At 35.7% G+C, this 21,684-nt stretch overlaps 1 protein-coding gene across 1 annotated transcript in view; it reads left to right on the top strand.

Moving 5' to 3' along the window:
* SLC2A13 (solute carrier family 2 member 13) overlaps window positions 1-21,684 on the top strand; it is a 359,718-nt gene that overhangs the window by 44,019 nt on the left and 294,015 nt on the right. The window contains exon 2 of the mRNA XM_072798345.1: window positions 8,965-9,124. Within this exon, the coding sequence (XP_072654446.1) occupies window positions 8,965-9,124 (160 nt within the window). The remainder of the gene's footprint in view (window positions 1-8,964; window positions 9,125-21,684) is intronic.

Consider the following 21,684-nt stretch of genomic DNA (forward strand, 5'->3'; position numbering starts at 1 on the left):
AAGATGGACATTTTCTTGCTCTACAAATAAAAAGTAGAAATTTTTATTTAATAATTATTCAGGCATAATGTTCTAAACCAAGTAAAATGTTAAGCTAATTGCTACCAAAAGCTGAAACAGAAAAGACCAGTTAAAACTTTGAAGTGGTTATTAGACAAGCCAAGAAACTCTATCTGTGCAGCTCAAGAATTGTTACTTACAGCTGGAAAAAGAGAGGAGTCATCACAAGATGGGTTGAGTGAATACTCAGTGGTACAGCTTTCAGCTAGATCCCCCCGCCCCCCCACCCCCCCCAGACTAAAGGAGCAGATGCTCTGAGTCGTTTTTCCTGAAACTCCCCTATCTTTAAGATTTTTGTTGTTAATCTTACGGTTGGTTTGGAGGTTGTTTCAAAAATAGTAAATGGGTGTTTTATCTTAGATATTTTGTACTTGAGAATGTCTTTCACATTTTCATGCCTGAAAGACAATTTGGCAAGATAGAAGATACTTGGATCACAATATTTCCCCCTTAAATATGTGCAGTTGTTACTTTGTGGCATTTTATATTGTCTGGTTTTTAATACTTGGTGGGGAACTGTTTTTTTCTTTCTGCTCTGTCTGAAAAAAAATTTCATCAATTTTTGCTAACTTTACAAATCAGAAAATTTCCCAGGATGTATTTTGCTGTTGCTACCTACCTGTGGGGCTGTTTATTTCTTTTATAATGGTTTGTCTTTCAACAATGTCTTATCATTTTAATTTCCTTTCCATTCTTGGAGACCATTTCAAATTGATGTTCCACACTGATTCAAATTTCACACAGCTTCATTTCTGTTATTTACTGCCTCCAATATGGTGTTTACTTCTGTAATTATTTACATATTCTATTAATTTTTTAGTGTTCTTGGCAATCCTTTATGCTACCCATTTCCTGTTTAATTTTATTCTGTTGTCTTCATTTAAGCTGATTCCCTCTTCATAGCTCTCTGTTCCTGCCTTTTAGGCAAGGCCAGACCTTATATTCAAAGAATGGATTAAAAATTTGCTACCTTAATATTTCCTCTAATAATTCGTTCTATCTTACTTCTCAACACTTTATATCTGTTGCATGAATATTTCCACAACCAGATTCTAGCGCCCTGGGCTTATCTTCCTCTGTATACATTTCTTGTGTATTTTCTCTATGCCTATTCAATTACAATCTACATTTAGGTGATTCACAGCCGTTAGCTGCTGTTAGGTCCACGTTGTTTGTTGTACTAGAACATTTACCTCTAGATGTCACATAGAGCTAAATATGACAAAGCACCACTTAAGTTCCTGTTTGCTAAATTCACTGCCTCAAGGAAAACATATTGATTTCTTATTAACCTTTGTGTATTCCATTTGTTGGGTGTAAAAGCATACTGCTTCCACTTTTGTTAGCATTTCATATAGTTATCTTTCTGTTAGAACCTCTACTGTTTCAGGAAATTTCTTACCTAAATAAATACAATTCTTACATATGTATTAATTTCTTTATTTGCCATCTCTCTCCATTCTCCTCATTAAGAAATTCTTTACTTCTCTGACTTTTCCTGCCCTCTTTAATGTGTGTTCTAGGAACACTTCTTTCTTTCTTCTCTTTATCTGAATACTGGAATATTAATACTGTTACTTAAAATGATCCTGTGCTGTAAGGGTGGCAAACTGGTATTTGATTGTTGTATAGAGCTGCACAGGGATGTTTTCTTTTTGGCCTACAGAGTATGTTGTATCTTCTATGTCTCATTCATTTAGCTTCTATGTTTATCATACCTGAATTGCTTCTGCCAGGAGTTTGAGGCCCTTTTTTGAGAAAAGAATAAAGAGAAGGAAAATGTTGGTAATGAGTTAAAGCTAGAATTATGGAAAAAGTACTGCAAGTTATAACCAAATTTTAGTAGTTGGGAGGTGTGATTAGAGTTTTTATTTACCTAACTTCTTAACTGTGACTTCCAAATTTTCCCTGATGAATAATGTATTTAGTTTAAAACCTGTCAGTTAACTGTAATTTAAAAGGATACGGTTTTGTAAAAAAATAAAAAATTAAGTATAAATAAAAGGATATGGTTTTGTATATGCATCCCAAAATACTAATCAAGTATTAAGCCAAGGTCTATGCTTGACAGGCAAATTTATAGTACAGAAGATATGTGAGTTATGATCATTCCATTAAAGGGGTTGTGGTTGGGCTTGGAGAAACAATGTGATACAGACTTTACTGACTGCGATGTTACCAGTAAACAGGAATATGAGAAGATAAATATTATATTTTCAAATAATATGAAGGGAGAGGTCATTTAGGTTGTTAAAGACTATACTGCATTTAAATGATGGTGACATGTTTATAATGCCTTGTGAAGAGCTTTTTAACACTATAGAACAGTAATACTGCTCCTTATCCCCATAGATAAAATTTCACCCATAACCTGGCTCCTCTTTTACAGACATTTTGTGTTGCATATATATTTTCATTACTTTGGGGCTTATTGCTCTTTGAAGTTACCAGCAGTGTTTGTAAAAGTCTTAAGTCTTGTTAGAAAAAGAACAAAACTGAATTCTGTCTTAATAACCTGGTAACTGTAGATTGACTCTTCAGAAGAATGCAGACACAGTCCTAGGCAGGACAGCTCCACTGAAAGAACTACGTAAGGGACATGTTTTAAGACATTCTCTTTATTCTTATTAAAGTTATTCTTTAGAGATCATAGAGCAATAATTTACAAAATGTAATTAGGACATCATAGTCCTTCTTGTTCAAGAAGTATTATTATTGAAAGGTAGCTTCCTGTGCTTCTAAGAAGCTAATTAGTTGCTGCCTGGCTTGTGCCTAGAGGCTTCTGTGGTTCATGGGTATTTACCCATCGCAACAGGATTTTCTAATGCTATTTGTTTATGGAATTATTTATACTTCTGACTCAGGACTTTAAAAGGGCTTCCAGCAGTTTTTGAAAGCCAGCTTCTGCACTCAAGAGCATTTTGTGCTGTTGTTGGCGGATCAGCTTGGCAACGTGAGAGTGTGAACCGGGTTGCACTGTGGTGTCTGAGGTGCAGTTTTCTGGTGGAACTCCGTAAGGACAGACATGATCATGAGTTTTCATTGATTTAGACTTCTTTATTGATTTTGTAAGAAATTGAACTTTCTAACAATATTCAGGAACAATACTAACATAGATTTTTGTGGTGGCATTTATGCTAATAAGCTGCGAACAGGAGCTTGTACCACTCCTTGCTTATGCCAATTTCAATTAATCGGTTTCTTGGGTGGACTAGTAAGAATTTGTTCTTTATCAGATGTTTCTTTTGAGTAGTGTTTGGAACAGAGAATAAGTAAAAAGTTCTTCATAGATCTTTCCTAAACTTTATCATTAATACATCCTAAATATCTTAAATTACATCAATTTATGAAGTACTTAATTTTTAATTTTGGAGATTTTATACAGTGTTACTTAACTGGCCTCCATTGGAACAGTGAGCTTTGTCTAGGGACAAAATTCCATTTGTTTCCCCAAAGTAGAGAAGAGGTTTTAGGGTAGCACGATGTTTAGAAATCCACAGGTTATGACTTGCATGGATGTTTTATTGATAGCAAGGCAAGATAGCCATAGTGAACATGGAGCCTGCTGCTCTCCCTGAACTTAGCCGCCTTTTATAGTTTTCCATTTTCATAAAACAGTTTTATGGGTTTGCACTTGTCTAGCTTGAAATTGCACAGTGAATCACATACGACTGACTAATTAGACCGAGTTCTTTAACAAGACATCTGGTGGCAGTAAGTCACAAAGTAGGTGGTGGGGGTCAGGAAAGATCAGACCCTCCTGCCCCTAGAAGTTTATGTGTGGTAGCGGAAGTAGTAGTTCCAAGAAGAAAATGTATCTGAGAAATTTCTAAAGGGTCACATTCTAATCAGAGACATGGCCCTTGCTTCTCAAGTGGCACATAACAGAGATTAGGGGGACCTGAATCTATGAGGCTCACTTTGATATTAACCTGCTTATATGACTTTCTGAAAATCTCTTGTCTGTCTGTGATGCTGGATTTCTTTACCTTTCCTTGAGGGATAATGAATGAGATATGTCCATCTATGAATTGATAGGGTGAACTTACACAAAATGGTAACATAAAAAAAAAAAAACAGAGAACAGCAGAGTATTGAAGTATAAGGTAGATGCTTACAGTTGCTCCTTCTTTCTTCCTCCAGCAGTTCCATAAATACTGGAATTTTTGAGCACTGAGTTCTAGGCATTCTTCTCCTCTTCCGTTTCTGAGTGATATCATCCATTCCCATGGTTTCCGTTTTGTGTACCATCCGCACAGAACTATCTTCTGAGCTTCAGATCCTTGTGTAACTTCCAAACCCCACTGTGGACCCAGTCTCACTTTGAAGTTGCCTTTTCAATATATACAGTCTAGCAACTAAAAGCACTGGAATAGCAGCAATACTCTGTGTCTTGAAGAATATAGTACATAAGTTATAACTCAGGAATATTTCTTAAAATCTCTGTTGTCTACCCCTTTGCCTCCTATCCTAAGTTAAGCCTCAGTCCCTTTGTTAAAGGCTCCCATGTTTTCCATACCGACCCTGAACCTCTCATTCACAACTCTCTCCAGTCTTTTTTTCCATTTGAACTTCTGCCTGCAAACCAGATTTTGATCCATATTTTCTTCTCCATCCTTTTTTTGGCTAGCAAGATAATGGCTCAAGAACTAGGGTGACAAAGACCAGATTATCCCTAGGGGATGAGAGAGGAAGGAAAGGTTGTTTTTTTTTTTTAATTTTTATTTATTTATGATAGTCACACAGAGAGAGAGAGGCAGAGACATAGGCAGAGGGAGAAGCAGACCCCATGCACCGGGAGCCCGACGTGGAATTCGATCCCGGGTCTCCAGGATCGCGCCCTGGGCCAAAGGCAGGCGCCAAACCACCGCGCCACCCAGGGATCCCCTTTTTTTTTTTTTTTCAATTTGAAAGGTTGGTTATTTTGATGGAGTTACCAGGTGGGAGAAAGGAGGCAAGCTGGAAATGCTCACATGTCACTATTCTGTATTCCTGACACACTCAGCAAGTGTTCTACTTGCTTTCTACTGGTGTGTTTCACAGAGCACCTCTGACTCAACCTGGTTAAAACTTGACCTTATCATCTTCTCCTTCCATACTTGCTGTTTCTCCAGTGTCCTTTATCTTTGTACAAAGTAGCCATCATGCTCCAACTTGCTTATTCTGGACATCTGAACATCATCCTCCAGTTCTTCTCTCATCCTTCATGTTCCATTCCAATTCCCTTTAGCCTAGATACTAAATACATACTTCTGGAATCTCTCTATTTTACTCCTCTCTTACTGTCACTGTACTTGTTGCTCCCCTGTGATTAGTCTTCCATCCTCCAGAGAATGACTCTTTAGAAACATGAATCTGATGGTGCGTTTTCTTCCATTATACTATTTAAAGGCTTCTGAATACCAAGTCCTTAATACAAAAGCCTCTTGTATAGGTCTTGTATAGTCAGGTTTGGTCTCTGTCTGTGTCTCCAGAAATAGCACCCCCTTCTTCAACACAATGCATCTCTTTTTGCCTGAAGGCCTTTGTCTAAGCTGGACTAATTGTCTCAAGTGTGTGTCACCTTCCCCATGCTGTCATTAGGCTCAGGCTTACTCAGTCACCTGATCCTTGCTTAAATATGACCATCTTATCCAAGAACTCTCTGATTCATCAAGCTGGGCCAGTCCCTTTGCTATGAGCTCCTATTCTTCACACATTCCCTTTGGTGAGGCCCATCGCATTTGACATCTAATTATTTGTTCAGACACATTTTGCCTGGCAGACGTTAAGCTCCAGGAGGACAGAGGACATGACTCTCCTACAGCACTTTGTCCCCAGTGCTTAGCACAGTGCCCAGCTCAGATCAGGTATGCGATGCACACTCACTGATTAATGGATACTCCTTCCATGATTTGGGCTCGGTCTGCCTCTCCTTTCCACACATACTCTGCTTCACACTTACTGTTTACCTCTGAGAAAATCCCTTATCATTTCATATTTTTTTAAGGCCATTGCTCTCCTCTGAAGAATTGTCTGCCCAGCCTCTCTGAACTAGCCTCTAATCACTGTCACCACGCAGCACTTGTCTGCATCACAAGGTGGAACCCAGTGTGTAGCTGCACCCTTATCATGGTATTTTGAAATTATTTATTTGATTGGCTGTTTATGTGGGCAGGACTTGTGTGTAGCTTCTTTTATAACAGAGACCTTATTTTGTTGACTTATGTTCATCCTAATAATGCCAACACCTAACCAAGTCAGACTGAATCAAAAGAAGTTACAATGCTTCATAACTAGAGGTATAGTAATCCTGGAAATAATTGCTAACATTATTGACTACTTTCTATATACTAAGCACAATTTTAAGTGCTTTTACTCTACGAACTCATCGAGTCTCAACTCATATGGAAGAGAGTTATGTTTATTCTTTCCATTATTTGGATGAGTTGGAGACCTTTTTTTTTTATTATTATTTATTTATTTATTTATTTATTTATTTATTTATTTATTTATTTATTTTTTGGAGACCTTTTAAAAAGGTTATTTTGTCCTGACTTAATCAGACGGGAGGTGGCAAGGCTAGAATTTAAACCCACTGGTTCTAGAGACTTCCTTCATCTGTGGTGGCCAGTCAGTAGAATCAGGAACTTTGAAAATTGGCCTCTGGAATTCCTCTTACCTGGTTCAAATTCTGGTTCCTCCCCTTATTATCATCTGACCTGGGGTAGGTACCTCTTTGCAAAGTGGGGATAGTTATATGTCCTCTATAGGGATGTTTTGACGATTCAGTAATCAATGCCTGTGAAGTATCAGATGTAGGCAGTTGTAACACTGTAAAGTCAGTGTGAGCACTCATTTGACAGATCTTTGGGGGTTCTTTCCAATTCTAAATCCAATGAGTCTGTAATAGTAACAGTTTTTTCTCTTTGCCATTCCCTGTTACTTCTCAGGGTCCTAGTGTTTATTTTTAATAATTAATCTTTATAAGGCCTGAGGATATCTGTACATTTCTATCAAGTAAAATCTGTGGCTTTGTGACAAGCATGTGCTGCCTGAAACTGCAGTCCTGATTTCCCATGCTTAAATTCTCAGGATGCATAACTGAGTAAAGGTGTCTGGGTAAAGAGAGCAATGAATTCCTGTTACAGCCAGACCAAGCAGGAAAAGAAATCCAGACAATTACTGTTGTCTGCTTTTTTGGAAGCTTATTGAGATGTTCTAATTATAAAAGAACTAAAAAGAATATACAATTGATTTGTCAACATTTTCCTCAAATGTTTCCTCTTTCCAAGTTAGATGAAAGCCAATTTAATATGATGTATTCTCTTAAGTTGATTAGCAGTCAGATGGAGACATCCAGCTGTTTAGGTGATGACTTAATTGTAAAGACTATTTTACTTTGTCTACTAACACATGCTTATTTTATGAAACTCATAAAATCTGAAGATTTTAGGTCTCCAACTCATCCAAATAATGGAAAGAATAAACATAACTTCAATATAGGGTATTTTTTTGGCATTGTAAAGATTAATTCATTAAAAGCAGTTCCATGTGGTTATCTTATAAAACCCATGAATGTTCTCGCTTAATCTAGAGAACAATTTATGGTATCTACAGCTAGAATAAGATTACATTTTCTTAGATACTCCTGCTTTATTTTTTTTTTCCATTTAGCCCTTGGCATGTATTGACTAGATACTAGTTTTAAGTTGAATAATTAGACACATCTGGAAATTGAAAGTGCTACTGAGAAGTGAGCTAGATATAGCCAAGGAGACCAAGATTTTCTTTTAAGAAGTAATTTTAGATTAGCCTAAAGTTGCAGGCCATAGAACTGTAGTTTGTAAAAACATAGCATCATGAGTCCTTGGAGGATTTTTAAAAGATCCATCTTCCATCTCTAGTTTTTTATTTCGTAGTTCTGGGTTGGATGAGGTGAAAACATCTTTATTAAAAAAAAAAAAAAAGAAGAAAGAAAAAAGGTTACATAAGTGACTTAGTGATAAATTAAGTTCTAGAACTACTACCATAGGTTATGCTACATTAATTTGAGGTAGAACAATTTTAAGCAGCTATAACATAAAGTTATCTCTTTTTATGGTTAAGATCATATCTTCTTAAGGACTCTAAATTACCAAAGTATTGTCCATTGTAAGCTACTTCAAAAATCTGTACCTAGCCAATTGAATAGGTTGATTTGCTCTATGGATTTTTTTTTTTTTTGATTTCTTATTAGTAGGCCAATTAAGAGTTTTGGTCTTTCCATCATTTGGAAATGATGACTTTGAATAGTTAATATGAGTCTGGGATAATTTTTTTTCTTATTGTCTGATTACATTTCCATATAGACTAAAAATATTTTGATAATTATATCCTATCTAGAGAGCATTTTCTTATTTTTATTCCACAAAAATTATGAAGCATGCTTTATATACATTCTAAAGTTATGTGAGAGCTCTAGAGATAGTTCCATTTGTAGGCTTTCAAGTGTTAATATGAAAATAGATATCCACATAGCTCTTTACTTATCTGCAGGAGTCAGTAGTTATAAACAAAATATTTAAGTATCTGGTAAACCTTTGCTTAAAGTAGAAAACTAAGGGAGGGCAGCCTGGGTGGCTCAGCAGTTTGGCGCCGCCTTCAGCCCAGGGTGTGATCCTGGAGACCCCGGATGGAGTCCCACGTCGGGCTCCTTGCATGGAGCCTGGTTCTCCCTCTGCCTGTGTCTCTGCCTCTCTCTCTCTCTCTCTCTCTCTCTGTCTTTCATGAATAAATAAATTTTTAAAAAATCTAAAAAAAAGAAAACCAAGGGAGTATGTGTGTGTATGTGTATGAGTGTGTGTGTTTGTCTAGCACCATTATTTATAACAACAGAGATCTTGAGTAAATGTCTTCTGTTGACTTTTCCTTGTTTCTTCACAGGCATTGCTTCCATGACAGTGCCCGTGTACATCGCTGAGGTCTCCCCACCCAATTTAAGAGGTCGATTAGTCACCATCAATACCCTCTTCATCACCGGAGGCCAGTTCTTTGCTAGTGTTGTTGATGGAGCCTTCAGTTATCTCCAAAAGGATGGATGGAGGTCTGTAAATTGTTTTTATATTTAATTTTCAAATCATGATTTTAGAGGATGGAAGAAACACTGAGGAATGATAGAAAAAATATAACTGGGTGTTTTGAATTATTATAACTAATTTATAAGTGGATGGCATTCAGCAAAATTGAAAGTGGACAAGAAACTGATATATTTTTTAATGACAGGTAAGGAACCTACCATTATAAATTGATATTTACAGGTTTTTCAGCATTTAGGTGACATTTCTCACACTGTGTGTAATCTTTGGCAATATTTGTTTAAAAGTGAATGCAGTGATAAATATGTATGCAGTTCTTGAATTGTTTCAGTGATTGACAAGGTGTTTATGAACTGCAAATATAGCTAACATTCTTTTAGGATTTAAGAGTCTACATTCTGACCTGAATGAAAGAAAACCCACTCTTTAAAGATTTAGCTATATAAAAATATGTTATATGTATAAATTTAAGGTACAAAAATTGTTCCTTGATCACTATTTGGCTTATTTTGGACCAAAAGAGATGAGAAAAATGTTTTTAAAACTTTGAAAGATTTTAAAACCAAATATTGGGATCCCTGGATGGCTCAGCAGTTTAGCACCTGCCTTCGGCCCAGGGCGTGATCCTGGAGTCCTGGGATCGGGTCCCACGTCGGGCTCCCTACATGGAGCCTGCTTCTCCCCCTCTGCCTGTGTTTCTGCCTCTCTCTCTCTCTCTGTGTCTCTCATGAATAAATAAATAAAATCTTAAACAAAACAACAAATATTTTGGAAACTAATCTTATGTTAAAGCTTAAAGATATAATAGGCTCTGGATTTTGATATCATACTTTATAGTAATCAAAACAACAGATTCATGTAACTGTTGAGGAAAATTTGCTAAAAGGTGCAGCAGGTTACACAATATTTTCTAACTTACGTTCTCTTGCCACCACGTATTACAATAGATGTTTATTGAACATCTCTGTATGGTTGCGGGGATAGAATATTGAACAAGATAGACTCTAGTACTTAGATGCGTGGGACTTCAGTGTTGAAATGAATTTTTAACAGCTGAAGGAAAAAGGTTTTGATGTGATATGGATGTAGGGAGTTAAGCTTCTATGTGAACAGCATAATAAATCATGTGCCTTGATGAGCTATTAAAGACTGAGACTGATGAAGTTTTATTAAAAGTTAATGTGAGTAAGTTTCTGATGCCAATTAGGGCCTACATGTGTCAGGACCATTAAAGAGAGTACACAATTCTTAAAAGTATTAGTTCTTTCTGCAGATCTTGCTAAACCACTTTCCACCTTTGAAGGAATGAATCTCTGCCAAAGGGAGAAATTACTGGAAAATTGAAGAAACATTTCATCTTTCTTTTTCCACTCTGTAGGTGAATAATATCTGTTACCAGCATAAACTGATACTTTGAGTTTTCTTAGAAACTCAATGGAAGGCAGTTTTTCAATCCTACTTTAAGTGGATCTAAATTATTTATTTACATTAAGTAAAAAAAATTAGGGGTGCTGGGTAGCTCAGTTGGTTAAGTGTTTGACTCTTGGTTTCTGCTCAGGTCAGGTCATGATCTTAGGCTCTTGAGATCTAGCCCCACATTGGGCTTGGCCTCCGTGCTTAGCACGGAGTCTGTTTGGGGCGTTCTCTCCCTCTGTCCCTTCCCCCTGCTTGCTCTCTCTAGTATAAGTAAATAAATATTTTTTAAAAACTTATTGATATAACTAATATATATTATGCTTTATATATAATTATGGTAAATATAAATAATATATATAATGTAAATCATATATATGTGTGCTTTTATTAAAAATATTTTTTATTAAAAATATTTTTAGGGGCACCTGGGTGGCTTTGTTGATTGAAGATCTGACCCTTGATTTAAACTTCAGTTATGATCTCAGAGTTGTGAGATTAAGCCCGAGTTGGGCTCCATACTGAGTGTGGAGCCTGCTTAGAATTCCCTCTCTCCCTCTATCCCTCCTCTGCCCCACTAATGCATGTGTGCACATGTGCATGCAAGCTTGGGCTCTCTCTTAAGAAAAAATCTGTTTTCAAACGAAAATGTATAAAGTGCATAAACTATGTTTTTTACTTAGATATCTTTTCTGAGCACTGGTTAGAAAAGAGAGATCATACAGTATTGAAAATAATTTATGAATGCAGTGTCCTTGTATAGAAGTAGAGGTCTTGGGGTAGGCATTAAAACACTTTCAGAGGCAAGGTGACTTGGACAGACCTGGATTCAAATCTGTTTTTTACCTCTCATTAGCTACAGATCTTGAATAAATTACTTAGCTCCCTGAACTTCACTCTTGTAATTGTAAAAAATGAGACCAAAAGTACTTGTAAGATTATTACAGGATTTAAATTATTATATATTAAAGTATTCAGCCCACTGTTCGGCATGTGGCAGATAATCAATAAATGATGAATCACATTAGTACTTACTATTCTAATGAATGAATAAATGATGGATACCATTACAGGTAAGTTGTAAATGACGTTGAAGGAAAACACGTCCTATGGCTTCTATTTTTCTTTATTGGTACAGATGAAGCTTGGAGGTGATAGAGAAGAGACTTAGAGAAAAATAAATGTCATAGCTGCTGTAGAAAGTATAAGACAGAAAAGACTAGAGACAAAAATGAGATGTTTCCACAGAACCATGAGATCCCACTGAGGTCGGAGCCAAATATTTGCAGTAAAGCTGAATGGCATGCCTGTGTGCATTTTTCCCACAATACTAGATAACCAAGGGGTGAAAAAAAATATAAGAGGATGGGAAAACTAACTTGGGCTAATGCAGTCAACCGAATGCATTAACATACGGATCACTTGGAACTCACTTATTGTTTACATGAATATACATTCACTTATATCCACATGCAAACAGGTTTCCTTTTTTTACTGCTGAATTTTCTTCATGCTATTCTCTTCCAGTATTGAGCATCCTTGGCAGTGTGTTTAAATTTTCTGACTTCTGGGTCAATAGGAGTGTGGTTACAAGCCAATAAATGTTGAAGTACTACCTTAACATCAACTTTGAAATTGTTAATAATTACAACTTACTTAAAATTATAACAAATAATTCATTTTTGTGGTGGTATATTTCAGAAATCCTGATTAAAATGTAGGTGTAAGTGTTAAATATAAAATTTTTTCATGCTTATATTTTTGTATATTCTAAAGTAAGATTTCCCCTATCTTCCAAGAATTCTGACATTTTAACATTGTTTATTTACCTTTTTGACTTTTATTGCCTCTGAGCTCTCAAGTTCAAGTTACCAAATATTTGGTGTTATACTATATATCCAATGTTCCAGATTTTACTAGTTTAAAGTGGTGAACAATTTTAGAGTCTGTTAGTAGTATTTGATCCTAACCAAAGTCTCGAGATTGGTAGAACTGATGTATTTACAGTTTGCAGATAAAAAAAAAATCACTCAGAAAAAGATCTAGTTGAGTTACATAGAGGAGTTTAGAGCCAGTTCTTCTTATTTGAAATCTAACTTCTTCCTCATTCTACTTGTTTATAATCTAAAATGTAGTTACTGAAAATTTTTGCTGTAGCTATCAAATTAAGACTTATAGAAAATGAAATTGATTTATCAGACAGAAAAAACTTCTTAACCTTTGATGTTCTTGAAAAACTAACTCATTTTTTGTGCCAGATGGATCAAAGCTACCCTTATCTTATTGTTTAGACATCATAGAAATAAATTTTTTTCTGCTGAACAACTAGAAGATTAGTTTTTCTGGAAAAAAGAATTGCCCAAAAAAAAAAAAAAAAAAGAATTGCCAGTAGAGAATTGAACCTTGGTATTTGTCTAGCATTCTAGTGCTACATTGTTTTCTGGGAAAAATGTCATCCAGCTTCATGAGGAAAGAGGAATAAAGATTTTAAAGAGGTCATTAAAGATGAGAATTTTATAAAAACAACTTTATTGAGATACGATTCACATACGATTCAGTTTACCTGTTTAAAGCATATAATTCAGTGGCTTTTAGTATATTCACAGAGCTGTGTAGCTATCACTGCAGTCAAATTTAGAATATTTTCATTGTCCCAGAAAGAAATTTTGTACCCTTTAGTTGTCATCCCCCAACCTTCCAGATCTTGCCAGCTCTAGGCAATCATTTTTTTTTCTTCTTTAATATTTTACTTATTTAATCATGAGAGACACAAAGAAAGAGGCAGAGAAATAGGCAGAGGGAGAAGCAGGCTCCCTATGGGGAGCCTGATGTGAGACTTCATCCCAAAACCCCAGGATGACCTGAGACAAAGGCAGATGCTCAACCAGTGAGCCAGCCACCCAGGCGCCCTGCTCTAGGTGATCTTTTTTTTTTTTTTTTTTTTTTTTTTTTTACTTTTTTTACTCTAGGTGATCATTAATCTACATTTTGTCTCTATAGATTTGCCTATTCTGGATATTTCGTGTAATAATATGTGGTCCCTTGTTAACTGGCTTCTTTCACTTAACCATTTTTTCAAGATTCATTCATACTATAGTATATTTATTTTATTTCTTTTTATTGGCAAATAATGTGGATATACCACATTCCATTTATCCATTTATCAGGTGATGGACTTTTCAACTTTTGACTATTATAAATAGTGGTACTACGAACAATTCTGTACAACTTTTCAGGATGGACATGTTTTCAGTTCTCTAGGTGTGGAATTTGCTAGGTCACGTGGTAACTGTTTACCCTTTTGAGGAACTGGCACACTGTTCTCTAAAGTGCTGCAGTATTTTACATTCCCACTTACTAGTCTATGAGAATTCCAGTTTTTCTGCATCCTAGTAAACATTTATTTCCTGTCTTTTTGATTATAGTCATCCTAGGTGGGTGTGAAGTGACATCTCATTGTGGTTTTGATTTGCATTTCCCTGGTGACTCATGATGTTGAGAAGGATTTTATTTTTACCTAATATAGTGCTTGTAAAGATGGAAGAGGTATTTTAGTAGTTAGTATTAATGGTACAAAGTTTATCACTGCCTTTTTCTGTGCTGATATTTTTTTAGTCTTGCTTATTGAACATAGATTTACTCACTACACCTCAAAAAATGAAAGTTTTCTTTTTTCATTGCTGAATTAAAGCTTGGGATGTCTCAGGCCCTCAATAAATATATAATAGAGTAAATTTAACAGCTGTCATTGTGATTGTGTAAAACACCTACCTGGGCATGCCACTGCTTAAATGATTCAAAGCCTCTGCATTTCCCACAGGAAAAAAAAATCAAGCTCTTATCATGGCTTGTGGTGTCTTCCATTATCCAATCTGTGCCTGCCTTTCTAGATTTTTATAATTTATCATTGCCTCCCTCCCTCTTTCTTATACAACAGCCCTGCCTATATATCCTGTACACCAATTACATACTGTTTTTTCATGTTTTGGGTTTTTTTTTCTTCTGCTCACTATACCTCTAATACTTTCCTACCCTGTCCTTTTTTTTTTTTAAGATTTTATTTATTTATTCATGAGAGACAGAGAGAGAGAGAGAGACAGAGAGAGAGGCAGAGGGAGAAGCAGGCTCCATGCAGGGAGCTCGATGCGAGACTCGATCCTGGGTCTCCAGGATCACACTCTAGGCCGAAGGCAGCGCCAAACCACCGAGCCACCCAGGCTGCCTACCTTGTCCTTCTTTGCTGGTTCACCTGCTGTTCCTTATTTAAATTTCTCCTTTGTGTATCATGTGAAGCTGTTTCTGTCCCCTTGTCCTTTCATAAGACTTTGTACATATCTTCACTGTTTTATCCACTTATTATTTTGAACTAGTTACTTTGTCTCCTAATTCACTGTGGAACTTCCTGAATGTCACTGACTTTGAACTTGTTTTTAGATCTAGGAAAGGGCCTGGAACATAGAAAATGCCCAATTACTGTTTATTGAACTGAGCTGAATTGATTTCAGCTCTAGGGAAGGGACTCTTAACTAAAGTGAAAAGGTATTGATTTTTAAACCAAAATATCAATTCATTAATATATGTTGAGGGAATACATTTACTTCATAGATAGCTAGAAAACTAAATTATTAATCATAAGTGTTTCTTATTAAGGGTAAAAATCAGAGAATGAAAATTAGTTTCTATGCCCATGTAGTTTTCCATCCCTAAAAATAATAGGCCACCCTGGCTCCAGAACACTTTTTTTTTCCTGCTTTTTTGGACAGAGCTAGTTTTCAAATGAGTATTCTTCTATTTGTGATTGCATGAACTATCATGTGACTTACAGTGATAAGACCGGTATATCTATAGAGGGGCTGAACTATTTTCTTTCATGTTGATTTTTATTCATTTTATTCTCAGATTTAATTTTTTAAAGTTAGAGTTATCTCACTAGTCCGCGGTCAGCTGTTTGGTTAAGTATCTAAGTGTGTTAGCTATATTTACATTTTTCATTATTTACATTGTGCTTTTTGCATGTGTGTGCTAAGGAATAGAATTTGAGGACATTTTTTTTTAAAGATTTTATTTATTCATGAGAGAGAGAGAGAGAGAGAGAGAGGCAGAGGGAGAAGTAGGCTCCATGCAGGGAGCCCGACGTGGGACTCAATCCGGGGTCTCCAGGATCACACCCTGCCAAAGGCAGCGCTAAACTGCTGAGCCACCCGGGCTGCCCGAATTTGAGGAAATTCAAGTGTGGAATGAGAAGCACTGAGTAGTAGTAGCAACATCTGCATGGGAGATTTTTCTAGAATATCTTCAGGCTAATTCATGGACAGTGTGAGATTTGTTCTGAGTTCTCTGAAGAATTAGTGGACAGAGGTGGAGAAATGGGGACAGAATATAGGCTAGCTGAGGGCAGGATCAGGAGGCTTGAAACTGAGGTGCACAAGAGATGGGAGCCAGATTCTAGAGGTCTGTAGATTTTAGGCTAGAGGTTTTGAACTTTTATCTGCAGGCAAAGGGAAACTATTTTTGAGCAGAGCATGCTATAATGTAAGTCAAAGATTAACATGAGAGTGATGCTCAGAATTGATTGGAACTCTTGGCTCTTGGATGGTTGCAGAGAACATATTTATGAGGCTGTCACCAGAATATAGGTGTGAAGTAGTGAGGTGTTATTCTTGGAGACATCAGTTAGTATGGAAATAAGTCATTGAAAAAAAACTTTTTAGGGGGGCACCTCCTGGATAGTCTGTTGTGCTTGCTACTAGAGATAGATAAATAAGAAATGTACCTGTTCTCAGGCACCTCACAGACTAATGGAGAGACTTCATCAGCGTGTTAATCAAATGATAGATAGTGCTGTGAGAACTCTTAGGGTGTGTGAATATCTTAGCTTTATGATGGAAAGATATTTGAGCTGAGTCTTTATGAATAATAGCATTCCAGTCATAGTGAGAGAAAAGGAAATTCTAGGTGTAATAGAATTTTCAGAAGCCCAGTAAGTAGTGGGAAAGGACCAGTCAGTGTGGGCAATAGTGAGAAGTTTTAAAGCAGCTAGGTGAAGGGCTGTGATTACTATCTGGGAATTTGAAGGTGACATGACATAGAAGGTAGCTTTTAGTGGGTATGAATAGAACTTTAAATCCTTTGCACTCTCATCAGCAGTACATTAAATCAGGTTTGTTTATCGAAAATACAGAAAATAATTTTAAAAATAATATAACTTTGGGATGGAAAATTGGTGAGCCTCTTTCCCTCCTAATATTTTACAATTTAAAAAATCATGTCAATAAGAAGCTTTTAGAATGATACTTCAAAAAGACTTATATTTCTAAACAAATTTATGCTGGGGAAAGTATTCTCATAATTTAGTGCTTGTAGATCAGTGACATTTAGCTCCATACAAAAAAATACAGAATAGAAAGCTGCCTTAAAAATCTAACTTGCAGTGGGCTTTTTAAGAAAGATGGATTTGGCTAACAGCTTGATTACAAGTACATGTCTTAATGCTGAAGATACTTGTAATTTCATTTTGACAAAATTAGGATACAAGACTGTTTATCATAAAGGTATTGATAGTGTTGTGGGAGGAATACATTTAAGACTTGCTTTCATAGCACATAATTTATCTGAGCTCTAATATTTTTATGTAGCTAATGCTTCAGCAATTATACAGTGTTACTAGAATCAGATGAGTTAATGGCTGTGAACATATGTACAACCTCTTACATGCTAGTAGATACTGTTTCCGGTCATCTCCAGAAAATCATGGGTTGATTTTCTATCTTGTATCTAAAGCTGGCAATAAAAATTTCCCTCATACCCAGCCATCTGAATTTTCCAGGTAAAAAGTAAATAGAGTTTGCTAATGAGAATGGTGTGTATACAGCTCATCTCTCCTGAAGATGACCCTTATAAACCACAGACAGAATTTTAAAAACTTGACACTGGAAAACTGCAGCTCCAAGGATAGGTTGGAACTGAAGGGGACTTGATTCTTGAATGGCTCGTGGTGAGTCTACATTTATGGCTTTTTACTTGAGTGTAGTCCTCAATTCATAATGGACAGCGAGAACTTAACTAGAAAACTTAGTTTTATTGGCTTTACAGTCTCAGTGGCCAGAGTTTGGGTGGTCGGAGTGGGGTGAAATTTGAGGGTGAAAATCCAGGAAAAGAATGATCCATAGAGGAGGAAGCCCCCTAAATCTGAATATTTATTTGCCACAAATGTTTTATGGACCTCAGAACTCTGAATATACAGGAGAGATTCCTTGGAGCCTGTGGAAAACAACAGTTGCAGGATGATAAAAGCTGAGAGAGATTCTATTTCCTGCTTGTAATAGGAGTGACATATTTGGAGTTTGAAACTTGAGGTTACAGCTCAGGCTTTCCATTAGAACTGCAGAAAGACTGTGCCATGGAAGTGAAGACTGTGGCATGACTAAGGATTTGCCTTAAGACCAACCTGAAACTGAAACAGATTCACCCTAACCAAGTATAAAACCGAACCTCCACAAACTCAAGGAAGCTGATAGGTAAAAGTCTACATTATTCTGAAGAAAAGAATAAAATCTAGAGTCTCTACATTTAATCATTCACAATCCTCAGAACACAAAAAATTATTAGACGTGAATAAATGGAACTTATGACACATAACTAAAAGAAAAATTGGACAATATAGACAAATCTCAAGATAATGCAGATGTTGAAATTAGCAGAAAAGGACTTTAAAGCAGCTATTATTAATAATGTTGAAAGATTTAGCAAACAAGGTAGTCCTGCTGAGTGACCAGATGGTGATTCTCTGCAAAAAATGCAGCCTATATTAAAAAAAAAAAGCCAAATAGAAAATCTAATACTGTTGTAAGTACAGTCTCTGAAATTAACATCTAAAAAATTCATTGGATGGGCTTTAGAGAAAATTGAATATGACAGATGATAGGGCTTAGGGACTTGAAGGCAAATCCATTGATACCACCTAATTTGAAAAAGAGAAAAAGTTGAAAAAGAAAGAGGCTTAAGTAACCTAGGGCATAATGTTGAATATTCTTATATACCTCTAATTAACACTAAGTAGTCTAGTATACATGTAATTGAAATCCAAGAAAGAGAGAATGAAGAAAAAATATGTTAAAAAAAAAAGAGAAAGGCTGCAAACTTCCAAAATGTGGTGAAAACAGTAAGTACTGATTCCAGAATATAGTGAATCCCAAGTAGGATAAATATAAAGATGAACATATGCAGGCATATCATAGTCAACCGGTTGAAAACAGAAGACACATACAGAGAAAGTTAGGATCCAAGAAAAAAAAGACATGTTACATGAAGAGGAACGGCAATACAAATGATGACTGACTGTACATCAGGAACAGCGGGAGATCTGGAGACAATGGCATGTCATCGTTAAACTACAGTTGACCCTTGAACAACATGGGTTTGAAATGCGTGGGTCCACTTACCAGAATTCTTGTACAAATATGGTAGAGTACTATAAATGTATTGTCTCTTATGATTTTCATAGTAACCTTTTCTTTAGCTTTTTTATTTTAAGAATATGGTACATAATACATATCACATACAAAATATATATGTGTTTTAATGTTAATCGAATGTTACTGGTAAGGCTTCTAGTCGGGAGTAGGCTATAAGTAGTTAAGTTTCTAAGGGAGTCAGAACTTGTGTTTGGATTTTTGATGGCGCAGGGTGGGTATTCCTCACTCCTACATTGTTCGGGGTCAGCTGTACTGAAAGAAAAATGTCAATCCAGTAAAATCTTCAAAAATATAGGTAAAATAAAAACATTTTCAGACAAAGTAAAATTAAGAGACTCTCACCACCAGACTTCCTGAATCATAAGAAATAGTAAGGGAAATTCTTCAGACTGAGGGAAATGACTCTTGATGAAAGCTCATCTACAGTAAGGAAGAAGAGCACCAGCTATCATAAATAGAAGGCTAAGTATAAAGTACTTTGTTTTTCTCCTCTCAATTTTTCCAAAAGACCTATGACTTTACATTTAAATGTATGTAGCTATAAAACATATGATGACAATAGTAAAAACATTAGAGGAAGTATATGAAAATTAAATGTTTCTGAAGAGTTACAGTTCTGAAGCCACTATAAGAATTAAAATGGAGGAGTGTTTGGGTAGTTCAGCTAGTTGAGCAAACAATTCTTGGTGTCAATTTAGGTCATGATCTCAGGATCTTAGGATTGAGCCCCGTATGAGGCTCCGCACTTAACGGAGAGTCTGCATTTCTTCTCCTTTTCCCTCTGCTGCACCCCCGCCCCCGACTTTCTCCTTATATATAAAATAAATCTTAAAGAATTAAAGTGGAGGGGTGCTTGGGTTGCTTAAGTGTCTGACTCCTGATTTTGGCTCAGGTCATGATCTCAAGGTTGTGAGTTTAGGCCCCATGTTGGCTCCACACCCAGCATGGAGCCTGCTTAAGATTCTCTCTCTCCCTCACTCTCAGTTCACATTCCCTTTCTTTAAGGAAAAAAAGAAAAATAATTGAAATGGATATTTAAAATATTTGGGTAAGCAGAACAAAGGCAAGAAAGGAAGAACACAAGAATAAAAACCAGATAGAACAAATGGAAGGCAAATAGCAAATGGTAGACTTAAAACTCAATTTTACAACAATTATAAAATGTAAAAAAATATTCGTTGTGCACAAGAAGTATGACCTAAGTCTATGTTGTCTAAAAGTGACACAATTTAAGTATAATGCCACAGATAGGTTAAAAGACTAGGAAAAGATATACTGTACAAACACGAAATGTAAGAAAGCTGTGTGGCTTTGTTAATAGTCACACACAGTAAGACTTTAAGACAAATGGTATTACCAGAGATAAGAAGGGGCATTTCATAATGATAATAGAGCCAACTAATCAGAAATAAGAATAATTTTAAAAATCTTATAGTTTCTCCAGTTAGCTTCAAAATGCATAAACACAAATTAGCAGATGGTGACTATACAACATTGTGAATAGACAATGTTAACATATCTTTACACTTAAAAATGATTAAAAGGTAAATTTTATATTTCACTACAATAAAAAACTTTGAAAAACTAAAAGAAGAAATAGACAAATCTGTGCTCATATTTGGAGAATTTGAAACTGTTAACAACTGATAAAAATAATTAGACAAAAAGTAAGGTTACAGAAAAACCAGATAACACTGCTAAACTAACGTTTCATGATGAACATTTGTAGACTTCTGTACCCAACAGCTGCAGGAAGGACATCCTTTTTCAGATTGACGTTAGACATTCTCTAAAATTGACCATATCTCAGACCATAAAATAAATGTTTATATATATATATTTTAAGATTTTTGTTTATTTAGAGAATATGAACTGGAGGGGAGGGAGAGAGAGAATCTCAAGTGGATTCTGTGTTGAGCAAGGTGCCCACTGCAGGGCTCAATCTCACAACCCTGAGATCAAGACCTGAACCAAAATCAAGCATCAGATGCATAATGAACTGAGCCATTCAGGCATCCCAATGTTAATAAATTTTAAAAATGAATTGTATAGAATATGGCTTCTGATCATAACAAACAGTATAAGAGAACCAGAAAATCTTCAAAAAACCAGCATGTTCTAAATAATGAATCTAAGGAGAAATCAGAAAGAAAATTAAAAAATAGTTTTGAATTAAAAGAAAATACAGTATGTCAAAGTTTGTGGAATGCAGTTTCAGCTGTGTTTAAAGAAAAATATATAGTTAAGGTGATTATATTATTGGAGGAAAAGTCATATGATCTAAGTTTCACGTAGAGAAGCTAGAAAAATATGGGCACAATAAATCCAAAGAAAACAAGAAAATAAATAATAAACTAGAAGTCAATGTAATAGAAAAGTAAGCAATAGAAAAAATATACTGTTGATTCTTTGGAAAGATGAATAAAATTGATAAACTGATATGACTGATAAGCTGATAAGAAAAAGCTAATGCACAAGTTATCAATATCAGGAATAAAAGGTTATGTCATTGCTCTGGACATTATTAGGGTGATAGAATGCTTTGAATGACTTTGTGCCAATAAATTCAACAACTTAAGTAAAATGGGCATATTGCTTGAAGATCATAGTCCTACTAAAAACTGACATAAGGTAAAATGGAAAATCTGAATATCCCTGTCTTAAGTAAATTGAATCGCTAT

This window comes from Canis lupus, chromosome 25 (assembly GCF_048164855.1).
Source record: "Canis lupus baileyi chromosome 25, mCanLup2.hap1, whole genome shotgun sequence".
Taxonomy (NCBI): domain Eukaryota; kingdom Metazoa; phylum Chordata; class Mammalia; order Carnivora; family Canidae; genus Canis; species Canis lupus.